Below are 11,875 nucleotides of genomic sequence, written 5' to 3' on the forward strand. Positions count from 1 at the left end.
TGCTGCATCAACTGATCTGTACCTAATAGTATCAATGACACTGGGTTAACCTGGGAAATCGTAGTGAACAGTCATGGAAACGCCAAGCTTGCGCAGGTTCCACTTGTTCGGGTCGACATCTTATCCAGTTATCCCATGGAAGCCGGGCACCAGGTTGATGTGGGATCCCTGAATCTGTCTTGTTCAGTGGGCACTACAGTCTACCGCCTTGCAACCAAGGAGCAGGGCAAAAATCAGACGAACTTAATGAGCTTATTCCTTGTGAACAACATTGATTGGTATCAAACATGCGTTCAGATTTTCGACTGAAAGGGCTGGGAATGAATCTGGCAAATGTCATGTGGGATGAAAGAAAGTTCGTCTATGTTGAACCCAACTCCTTGTACCAATCCAAGGGCAGAATGGTGTTGGTGTTTGCTTACAGTAGGTCCGGCAATTTCCACCAGACAGCTAGATCTGATGATGGGCCTCTGCCTTGTATGCTGGATAAAACTTATACTTGAAGAGTGCATTTTGGAACAACATTGTCATTGTTGTATACCATTAATACAGAAGGTGCTGTTTTCGGTCTTATCCCAAGGACACAATAGATCCAATTACCGGCTGCTCGGGGAGGGGCCACCTAATGTCGGGTTCCTTTTCAGCAGCGTCGCTGTGGACTCTGTGGCCGACTTCCCAAATTTCTGGATTTGACTTATGGAGATCCATCAAAACACCACCTGCAGTGTTGCTATTTAATAGTGTCAAGGATAACATTACCTTACCGAAATCTCCGGCCCCGTGCGATGTCAGCTTCTTCCGCTTTTGCTACGCGATTGTGGAAACGTTCGAGAATGCCGACTCCAGCTTCTATGCAGGGGGTGGCAGTTTGGCGGATGCAGCCGGCCAGACTCTAAGCAGCCTCGCAAACTAAAAATACGGCAAGGTTTCCCTTGACATCCTGTCACAGCAGGCGGCGCGTCCGCACTGAACTTTGGCCAGACAAATTGAACTGCCGCTGAGCTAAGCATCAAACACTTTTGATGTGCACGCTCTTTATATATACGAAGCTGGCCACGCAGCTTCATATCCGGATGGAGGGTCCCAATCAATCTACATAATCTATCCTCGTACGGTTTCGGTGAGCCGGGCTGGCCTACACGAGCTGAGAGCCCTAAAATCCCGCTGCTAATAAGGGTGCCTGGTTGCTGAGCACTGCCCCCCAAAGGAATCCGTTTTGGAGATTACGATCTGGGCAACGAACACCAAAAAGGCAGCATCTACAACCACCACCAGCCCAGCGCATCGGGTGTTGCCCATTTCGCTTCAAGACACGATTATCATGTCGTTTATGAAGATCTTCAGAGATGGAATGCCTTACCATCCCAAACCCAAACCCACTCCCCAGAACCGCCTCGCTGTTCCTGTGCGAAAAACGACAAGCCTGGATTCTGGGGTTTCGGCGGGGGCCCCTCCCGCTGGTGATTAGGGACGCTCCTTGCTCAGCCTCAACCTGATCGGCCTTATTGATTGGTCGCTAATGACTGACCATAACAATACGCATGACAGAAATACGAGAAGGGCGGAAGAAAAACACACGCCCAGCACCAGCCAGCCAGCGCTCACGAACGCCAAGCCTCGCATCGCCAATCCTTGGGTGTCTAGTTCCTGGATTCGGAGGGGCCAAACAGGTCCCGTCAGCACGCTTGCGCATGACGTCCAACGTCCATTCTCTGTTTTCCTTATTCCTGCATTCTTCAACTCCCAGTTTGATGCCCGTGCTATAGAGATCAATCGTTTGCATCCGTCGCATTTGTGTTATTCGGTCTTCTGCGGCTTTTCCATCGAATCCGAACAGCGGGCTTCGATGCCGCCGCGTACATAACAAACATTCTCAACATGCATTTCGCCGCATCCACACTCGCTTGTCTGTCGGCGCTGGTTGGTGTTTCCAATGGCGCGCTCAGTGTAGATTTCGGGTCCAAGGGTAAGCAAAACACCACAACAACAGTCTAAGCAGCACACCCAGACTGGGGCGCCGTTTTCCCAACGTATTGCGACAAGGGAGGCACGCACAGTTCTAACAATGCTTTCCATGCGACAGACTCGATTAAACAGGCCGCCAAGCTCGTCGCTACGGATCTTATGGCATTTTACAAGGGAGACCAGCCGGGCATGCTGCCTGGTATGCTGCCCGGACCGGCCTCGACTACCGGCCAACGCGATCTTTACTTCTGGTACGGCCCTGCTGCACCCTTGCGATTCCCTGTCGCCAAATAACAGAAGGCGGAGTGGCCCGGTGTTCTAACGTGTCGTGTGCAATAGGTGGCAATCCGGCGCCATGTGGGGGACGATGATCGACTACTGGCATTACACGGGCGACGAGACGTGGAACGACAAGGTTATCTTCGGTCTGTTGGGCCAAGCGGGCGAGAACCACGACTTCAATCCGAGCAACTGGTCGCTGCAGATGGGAAACGATGACCAGGCCTTCTGGGGAATGGCTTCGTTGGGCGCCGCCGAGACCAAGTTCAAGGACCCTCCGTCATCCGAGCCTCAGTGGCTTGCCCTGACCCAGGCCGTATGGAACGAACAACAGAAGCGTCTCACCACCGGCTTCGACAAAGATTGCAACGGTGGCCTGCACTGGCAGGTCTTTTCCGGAAACCAAGGCTATGATTACAAGAACAGTGAGTGGTTTGGGCATTCTCCCGGGATGCAGGTTGGGGGATGTACTTCCCATTGCCGGCTTCCCCTTCTACTCGTGTCGATGATCGATGACAGATTTGCTGACGTCGTTGCTTTCCACCTACAGCTATTTCCAACGGTGCTTTCTTCAACATGGGTGCCCGCCTGGCCCTGTATAGCGACAACCATACCTATGCCGACATTGCCTCTCAAACTTGGGATTGGCTTCAAGGCGTTGGCCTTGTCGACAAGGACTGGAACGTGTACGACGGTGCGAATACTGGGCCAGACCCGGAGACTGGAAAGGAGAGAAACTGCACCAATATCAACAAGCTGCAGTACTCGTACAACGCTGCCGTGATGATCCAGGGGGCTGCCGTCATGTACAAATACGTGAGTAATCATTCCTTCCCCTGTCATTCTGTTTTAGGTTTGTGGCAAGAGAAGGCTGACGACTGGAACCCCTACGAACAGACCAAGGACGATATCTGGGCATCGCGTGTCGAAAGTCTCACCAAGCGAACCCTCGAGTTCTTCTTCCCCAACGGCACCGCCTACGAGCCCACGTGCGAGCACGCGCTCTGCACCATGGACGCGACGTCCTTCAAGGGCTACCTGCACCGCTGGCTCGGCTACGCGGTGCAGATGGTGCCGCAGGTGCGCGACACGGTGATGCCGGTGCTCGAGTCGTCGGCCAAGGCGGCGGTCAAGACTTGCACTGGCGGCGACAACGGGCGCATGTGCGGGTTCCGATGGTCCTCGGGCGCCTTCGACAACGAGGTGGGCGCGGGCCAGCAGATGAACGTGCTGGGTGCCCTCTCGGTCCTGCTCATGGACGACGCGCCGCCCCTGGTCACGTCGCAGAACGGCGGTACCAGTCAGGGCAACCCCAACGCCGGCGCCAAGGACCGCAACCCGGCCGAGCTGCGCGATATCACCCAGGGCGATCGGGTCGGTGCCGGCTTCGTGACGCTGTTCCTGCTGCTGGCGGGCATCGGCACGTATCTGTGGATGGATTTCTAAGGGATGCGGATATATGATGATATATATGGTTCGGCTTGTTCTCTGCATTTCAATTAGCATCGATGACTCTTGTCGCCTATATACCAAAGACGGAAAGAACAGCGTTAGGGAAGGATGCTTTTTCGAACATTTCCCGAAAGTCTAGGCCCTTGAGATGTAGTGGTTAATCACATGTCCTTGGAAAGTTCAAATCCTTGGTCTGAAGCCCATGAAAGAGGTGAACGAACTCGGTGTCTGATCCTCGAGGAATGAGTAGATCTAGTCCCGAAGATTTGTTGTATACGGCGTTTTCTGAATTTTCGCGGTAATTATAGAGTGTACTTTCCAAACTGGACGTCCGTCGGGGTGTACGTGCTCAACATCAAGGTCTACTTCGCTCGTCGTACATATGTGCCACGTCTGGGCTGAAAGCTTATCTACTCGGCCGTATGCTTATACTTTAACTTACCTACCTGCGTGCCTTGGTCCTGGAAGAATATATCTACCTGTCTATCTGTGCGTAGTATTATTGCCCGTGGCCCTTTACTTGGGCTAGCAGAAATTGATGATATACTTGGGGAAGGGAACAAAAGCTTTGACAGTTGTCAACCACTTGGTCCTGAACCTATGTCCAATCAACCGTGTGTAGCCAACGAGGTCCTGACCAAAGGATATCGTATGTTACACACATATACCCCTACGCGTGGCAAATGCGTGTAGACGTGTGCCAATGTTCCAGACCTATGCAAAACCCGGGTCCGAGAGCGAAGCAAACAAGTCTATCCTACCTACTCCATTTGTTCAAATAGAGCGGGTGCGGGCAAATACGCAAGCCCGACGGGAAGCGACAGAGAGTGTGTGCGTGACCAATATGCAAGCGAAACGTATGTAAGGCTTGGCCTGGTTCTTGGGCAAAACGGACGCGCACCCCCTCGCAAGAACAGGGTGGGAGGAAGAGGAGTGCGGAAGGCGGAAAAAGATGGGTGCTTGGTTGCACGATAATCAGCTGACTGTGCTCTTACTTGCCCGTTTCGGTATATATATATGTGCCAGGAGCAAAATATATGTACAGGCTGGGAAGACGGTGTCCGGTATACATACGACATCGCAGGCCGTGGAACTTGGCAAAGCTTTGGGCTTGAAATGAGTGCCCAGATACGACTTTGATATTAGTAGATGTTTTGTGTAAACTGCTTGGCCCGATCAAGTTGCAGTCAGGGTGGATCGTCGCATGCTGTCACCCTCTACAGCGGACGACACAACGCGATCTGGACAGACTGGGTATCACTTGCAGGTTGGCGATGATTGTCAAGGCCGAGAAAAAATGTGAAGTTTTGGTAATTATGTTGGTATATTAATTTAAAATTAGGAGATTGTTTTAGATGATTGCTATCTTTGAGGCCATATATATCCCGAAATCCATCGGGGGTGAGGTACCCCGTGTGGTGTTCCAACCAAGTATATAGAATATATCCAATGATAAAATAGTGCAATCGATCTATCTTTCGTCTAGAAGAGGAAGTAGAAGATCCGCATGGGCAAACTCGCGTTCTTCTTCTTGTTCTCGATGGCGCGCTGCATCTCCCAGTCGATCTCGCGGCGGCCCGTGTCCAGGTCCACGTCGTCGAGGCTCAGGAACTTGGGGCGCTTCCAGAGGTAGCCGACGGCCCACGAGAACATGACGACGAAGAAGGCCAGCATGGCCTGGAAGAAACCCTCGGCCGTGTTGAGGCGCTCGCCGACGGGCGAGATGGCGACGTAGGTCTGGGCGATGAAGACGAGGATGGCCATGCCCAAACCGATGTAAGAACCGGTCACGCCTAATGCGGCACGGAAGGGAATCTCGTCCAAGGTGTGGCCCTGGCGCGCCCAGGCGGCACGGAAGCGGATGTGGGCCAGGCAGATGGAGCCCCAGGTGAAGAGGGCGGCCAGACCGGAAAGCGCGAGGAGCCAGTCGAAGAGGTCCTTGGCGGACTTGGGCTCGACACCGGCGTATGCGAGGCATCCGAAGACGAGAATCAGGATGGTGGAGAAGAGAGGACGTCCGGCACGATCGACGTAGGCGAAGATCTTAGGGGCGTAGTTCTGCTCAGCCAGGGCGGTCAGGGTTCGGCTGCCACCGTAGACACCGGAAAGACCGATGGAAATGACAGAGACCATGATGACGGCGTTGATGAAATGGTCGTATCCGACAATGTTGGCGTATTTACCGACAAGGACGAAGGGCGACGCTTGCGAGTTGGCGAAGACCTTGTTACCGATGAGGTTGGGGTCGTCGGAGCGGACAAGCAGACCAACGAAGAACAGAGACAGGATGTAGAAGAGAGTCACACGCCAGAAGACTTGCTTGCAAGCAGACGGGAGGGTCTGGAGGGGCGTTGCCGACTCGGCAGCTGCAAGACCGACCAGCTCAGTACCAGAGAAGGCGAAGGCCGCAGTGACGAATACGGAGCAGAAGCCCTTGAAGCCGTTGTTGAAAGCACCCGGATCGTACCAGAGTTTAGCTCCTTGGTATGTGCCGAAGTCACCGCTTTTTGGTCCGCCACCACAGACGCAGATCAAGGCAATAACCAAGAAGGTGATGATGGCCGTTAGCTTGAGAAAACTCGACCAAAACTCTTCTTCGGCGTAACCCAGACCACCGAAGCAGCTGATGATGACGAGGGCAACCAGGAAGACGGTGATGAAGACGGCCGGACTGAGAGACCCGTTTGTCCAATAATCGACCGTAAATGATGCGACAACAACTTCGAATGGTAGAATAGTGATCCATTGTAGACAGTAATTCCAACCCATCTGTTGTTTATGTTAGTAACGTATCTTCATCTTCATAGCAGGAGGCGACTCTATAAGATGTCGATAATATAAGAATACTTACAGCAAAACCCCAAGAAGGATCCACGAAGCGAGAGACGTAGATGTAGAAACCACCAGAGACAGGGTACATAAGAGCCATTTCACCGAGAGCGAAGACAACATTGAACATCATGACACCGATAATCATGTAGTCAATGACCAGAGAGGCAGGGCCACCGGTGGCGAGGGCGTCACCGGTACCGACGAAGAGACCAGCACCAATTGAACCGCCAATAGCAATCATGTGCAAGTGGCGGGGCTTCATGGTCTGGTTGAGCTTGTTGTGCTGGTTGGCCTCGGTCTGCTCACGCCTCTTGAAGGAGGAAGGGGTGAGGCCCAGGCGGCCCCAGAAGCTGAGGGCATAGTAGTCTTCGTTGTTGACGAAGTCGACGACACCGACGTGCTCGCCGCGCTCGTAGGTGGGAGCGGAGTCGCTGTTGGTGTCGGCCGTCTTCTCGCCGACGGCGCCGACGCTCTTTTCATCGTGGACACCCATGGTGATGGATCGTCACCAGGTAGTCTCAGTCTCAGGGAGGCGAGTCTGAGAGGTTAGAGAAGAAAAGGATGGGTGGAAAGAAGAAACGACCGATCGTCTTTCTTGGCCGAACGACTGGCGCGATGAAGTGATGAACCCGAGTCTCTGGAAAACGGGGCCTGTGCAAGTGACGGACGGTGGTCTTTATATAAACGCGACGGCAACTGGGGCGAACCCGAACCCTCTTGCTGCGGCTGCAGGAGATGTCAATGTGGTACTCGACTGCAGTGCATGGTCTGGCCTGGCTACACACATGCGCCCAGTTTTCTAGAAGGCCTTGGGATCTGTAGTGGTTTGGGGGCAAGGGGCGTAATTGAAACTGATAAGTCGAGGGTCAGGATTCTGAATCGCTCGGTCATCCGCCAAGGAGCTACGGCAGCCCCATGCAGCAGGTCAGGGCCACTGGGAAGCAAGGTGTCGATGTCTTGGAACATTGGCGTTTCTCGGCTTGGGATCCCACTTCCAGGCTGTTGCTCGCACCTTCCCGTTGAGGCCAACGCCCCGCCCAGCCCGTTGTCTATCTCGTCTGGTGGAACAAGAGAGGGGGCGCCCCGGGGAGCTTGGGAGAAGGGCCCCTGTAGGGCCGAGTCGGGTCGGTCGCTGGAGAGATTGCGCGCATGTCTTGGTCGTATAGTCGCGCTTGTCATGATAAGGACATGCCGCTTTCAGGCGAGCCTCCTGCACTCGATCCCTCGCACCACAGGCGCCTGCCCAATCGAATGCGCGCCGAGCCTTGCCTAAGCTCAGCTGGCAAACACTAAAATCCAACTGACCGAACGGCGGCATGGCACGTCAGTCAGACCAGACTGGTCCTCTGGTGACGAGAGGAGGCAAATGGCGCGACATATTTGGGTTCATGCTGCCCCCAGCAATGCCAGGTGGACCCGGGGAAGGCGATTTCCTTATCACTGAGAGGCCCCTTGGCGAAACTTGGCGGTGGGTACACGGCAGGAATCCTTATCACGGCCAAATTACGTCTATCTATCGTATCAGGGTGTCGTTGCAAGGTGGTAACGTGGTGGTGCTGAACTGTGGGTTGCCTCGTCATCCTTGGGAGCTGAGTATCAAATCTCACGATAGACAATTGGGATATCCCACGGACGAAAAGAGAGAGCAATTCGGTCAAGTTGGGTCGAATTGAGTCGGTTGAGGTCGAGTCGAGGCCCAAGAGAAGACGACAATCGACGGTCGGGGGATCAGCGAGAATTGAGCAGGTGCCAATGGCCCCAGTCTTGGCTACCCCGACCTTTGGCTGCCCTTCAAATACGGGGAAGCATTCTGTTACCTAATAGCAGCAACTCAAAGCACTGGGCACTTTGCGGAGTGGTATTCCTAATAATAACGACATGTCATGACGAGAAGCCTCGTCAAACTAGAATATATTCAAATGGGAACAAGTCGGCGGTTCATCTGTAGGCGAATTGAGGGGAGAAGGGGAAAGCATGGATGGAAGGGTCTTTCTGGTCAAGCTTCAGCACCGCCTGGAGAAGGAAAGAAACAAACGCATGCCAGATCGCTGGGCCGTTCTTGGCAATCTTTTCTCGGGTCGGGCATCACGTGCGCATCAATGTCCAAGGAAAGCAACCCAAGCGACCAAAGAACGCATAGTAGGTGAAGAGGGACGTCCAACTATGGTTGAGGCTTTCGTTGCAGCGCTTGTTGAGCCTCTCACTACATCTAGATCCCGTCAACAGGCGCTGTGAAGCGCACCATCGCCATTGCCGTACGTAGTTCACAGCGCTTGCTTGCTTGCTTGCTCGCTCGCTCGCTTTCCATCTGAACTTGAAGCGCCTCAAGCTTCGGCACGTCCCGTTGCATTTGCGCCATGGCTTCGTCGAGTTCATAGCTCTCGAAGCCTGCTTAGGTTAGGTAGGTAGGCACCTAGGCGGCAGCGATGTCAACGCCACCCCCGTTGTGACATATCGATCCAGCGCTATGAACGGCGGGTGTCCTAGCTGCGGCAGAAGAAGGAGACCCAATTGACATTTGACGCCACGAAAGATTGAGGTCAGTGATTCCAAACTGTTTGGTGAATGTTCCGAAACCCCCTAGGAAATGAGCTATGCGCCATTGAAGGCAACGGGTCAATTGTTGTAATGGTCCCTGGATCGGAAAGTGGCAGTCGGCCGTTTAGGAACCACAAAAGAACAAAATATTGTTTAATTCTACGCAAGGCCTAGCCTTTCACAAAAGCACATATCCTCCGAAGTACTAACGGATCAATTGGTATACACCATGGCAATAACGCAGCAAATAACGAATCTCTTTTCGACCGGCATCTTGCCATGCATTTGCGGATCGGACCACCCGAACTGGTCTAGATGGATTATCGAGATCCCAAACGGGATGGAAGCCCATGCCTGCCCATACTCAGATTGTCCAGCTGGGATAGGTTTGTATGAATAATCATGCATACACATAGTTGTTCCTGTCCCATAATGCTCGAATCCCTACTTATCAACTGCGCCGCGGCTGGCTGAGCCCACATCGGGGGTAATGGCTGTCTATCAACCAACCCCATGAAGTCGGGGCCCGCTCCACGAGTCGGTTCCGCCCAGGGTCGGCCTGTTCAGGAGGAGACTTCCCGCGCCTGCGCGCTAATAAGATCATGAACGACTGATTCGGAGTACAGTAACCCTTTTAGGTCTATCCCAGCAACAGGACAAATACCTATGTGTGATCTTGGAAGGGTTGCGGGGGCTGGGCCTGTCACGTCCCGGATCGAGTTCCGGCTCCGCGCTTCAAATGCAGACCGAATTCCCTCAATTCCAATTTCCGGGTTAGATTTATATGCCTGCGATAAGCGTAGAGCAGCTGCCCCGTACCCTTCATCAGTTCTCAATGCCATTGTCGATTGCTGATTGCCGGTCGCTTCATCAGAGCCGGCTTCTTCCTTCCAAGGATTACTCGCACGATTGTTGCACAATCTCACCAGCCCCAGCTGACATCAGTTTCGCCCTAGCAATTGAGCCCGGCCTATCAGTGCGCCAAGACAGCTCGGTCCCGATCCGGGCTGGAAGCTAGTAAGGGTGATCGCTTCTCAGCTATAAGGGTCAACTCTGTGACAGGAGCCGCGCCTACTGGTCATTGTGCTGCTGCGAGAAAAACGCTCCGAGATAGCGTCCCAAACATGGTGTCCATGTCTGATATGGGCGAGCCCACACCACTTGTCTCCCACGATGTAATCCTTGAGGGACCGACGAGCTGTAGCAACCCGTGGAATCGTCTCGCGGGACAACTGGGACCTCGATCCAGACATATGGTAATATGGGTGGTTCACCGAACGACCCAGAACGTACTTTTGGTGTTAGCTAGCTTGCGCGTGCCTCTGCCGCCTGAGACAAGAAGGACAAGCAAACCATCCCGTTCCCGTACACCAACCATCTTTTACTTGCTTTTGGAACCGAAAAGACTGCCTAGACTTTCGACGTGCCAGCAAGACGCATGTAAGCCCATGTGCACTGAGAGGCACCTCTCTGCATACGCCCCCAGTGCATCTCTGCAGCGACATCTTGGACATCGCGACGGAAACCGGCATCTGGCTATGCCGCCGAGAACCCGGATGCGGCCTCGGCACAGACCTGAGCATGAGCCTGCAGCGAAACCCTCGGGTGGCCCTTCCCCTTTCCCTCCCACAGATGCATTCTGCGCGCGCATGGCTACCGAATAGCGCACATACAGACCTTGTCCCCACAACGCCCACCCTCCTTTGCTTGAAACATGCATGTATAGGTACTATTATTAGCAACCACCCCTTTTGTCTGGAAAATTTTCAATTACCGTACTCAAGCCGCAAGCAACGCTGATGGTTGTTTATCCGGGTCCCCAACGTCACTTCGCCATCGTCAAGGAGGGACTCGGAGGAGGACGAACTGGAGATCACCCCCGCCCACCACGGGATGAGCATCCCCTTCGACGACCTCTAGCTACCCACCCGCGCTTCATGTTTCTGTGTGCTTCCAGCGCCCCCTCGTGCGCGCCTTCCTCCGTAAGGGAACCCGCGTACCTGCAGCGGGGCGGACGGAGTCGAGTCACAGGATCCGTCGGCGCGGCTTCGTTGCCGGAACGCCGTTTGGGCGGTATTAGGAGCTGGTTCCAGGGGGGGCCGACGGACAGGATCGTCGGTGAAAACCATCCTGTTGGAACTCGCCCGCGCTTCTGTCCCGGATAGTCACTAAGAGCCCAAGAACCGTCGGGCACTTGCGCGCGGCTTGTTTCTTCGCGGCGGCCATGGAAGAAAGGGGTCGGGTGACTCGCCGATCGAAATCAACGTGACGGGCGGCGCGGCTCTCCTCGTCGCCGAGAAATACAAGGCCGTGCTCCAAGAGGAGGGGGTTCGTCGACATCGTGGAGAGGCATGTTCGTTCCCAATGCTCAATTGGTCTGCCACCCAACCACCCCTATCGCCCTCCCTTCGCGCAACGCGTATGGGCTCCAGTGCGCGGCGCAGCGAAACGCGTGAGACGTTGGTTCCGGACCACGCGAGGCTTCAGTACGCACGAAATATCGAATCCGCCACCGAGGGACCTATGGAATCGGTCGGCATATCCCAAGCGAGAAACATGTTTGGTGCCTGCTGCGGGTTCACACGGAAGCTATCTTCGGCCCCTGGGGCCTCGAAACTCCCGAGATTGAGGATCTCGACATAGTGAGTCACTGGGTGTATACTCCTCTCTGACTCCCTCTTGACACCTCGTACACGACCCTCACCCCTAATTTTCGTCTTTGGGGGTCACCACTCAACTCTTCAATATGCGAATCTTATCTCTCATTTCCATCTCCACTAAGTCGCTTCCTCGCTATCATCGTTCGTAA

The 11,875-nt window shown here is 54.2% G+C and overlaps 3 protein-coding genes across 3 annotated transcripts; 1 reads left to right on the forward strand and 2 right to left on the reverse strand.

Annotated features, from left to right (window-relative positions):
- Positions 1–1,878: 1,878 nt before the first annotated feature.
- On the forward strand, positions 1,879–3,690 carry PG997_006798 (family 76 glycoside hydrolase; the record flags this gene model as incomplete). The annotated part of the gene is made up of 4 exons (XM_066811113.1): positions 1,879–1,966; positions 2,084–2,216; positions 2,305–2,669; positions 2,795–3,690. The coding sequence occupies 4 exons, from the start codon at positions 1,879–1,881 to the stop codon at positions 3,688–3,690; spliced, it is 1,482 nt and encodes a 493-aa protein (XP_066670036.1).
- Positions 3,691–5,178: 1,488 nt separating this feature from the next.
- PG997_006799 (amino acid transporter) lies at positions 5,179–7,021 on the reverse strand (the record flags this gene model as incomplete). Its single annotated transcript, XM_066811114.1, has 2 exons — positions 5,179–6,465; positions 6,548–7,021. 2 exons carry the CDS (start codon positions 7,019–7,021, stop codon positions 5,179–5,181), a joined length of 1,761 nt encoding a protein of 586 aa, XP_066670037.1.
- Positions 7,022–11,142: 4,121 nt separating this feature from the next.
- On the reverse strand, positions 11,143–11,406 carry PG997_006800 (uncharacterized protein; the record flags this gene model as incomplete). Its single annotated transcript, XM_066811115.1, has 1 exon — positions 11,143–11,406. The coding sequence occupies one exon, from the start codon at positions 11,404–11,406 to the stop codon at positions 11,143–11,145; it is 264 nt and encodes an 87-aa protein (XP_066670038.1).
- Between the last annotated feature and the right edge of the window lie 469 nt (positions 11,407–11,875).

The sequence above is a fragment of the Apiospora hydei genome (genome assembly GCF_038363865.1).
Source record: "Apiospora hydei strain CBS 114990 chromosome Unknown utg000005l_segment0_segment0, whole genome shotgun sequence".
NCBI classification, from domain to species: Eukaryota; Fungi; Ascomycota; class Sordariomycetes; order Amphisphaeriales; family Apiosporaceae; genus Apiospora; species Apiospora hydei.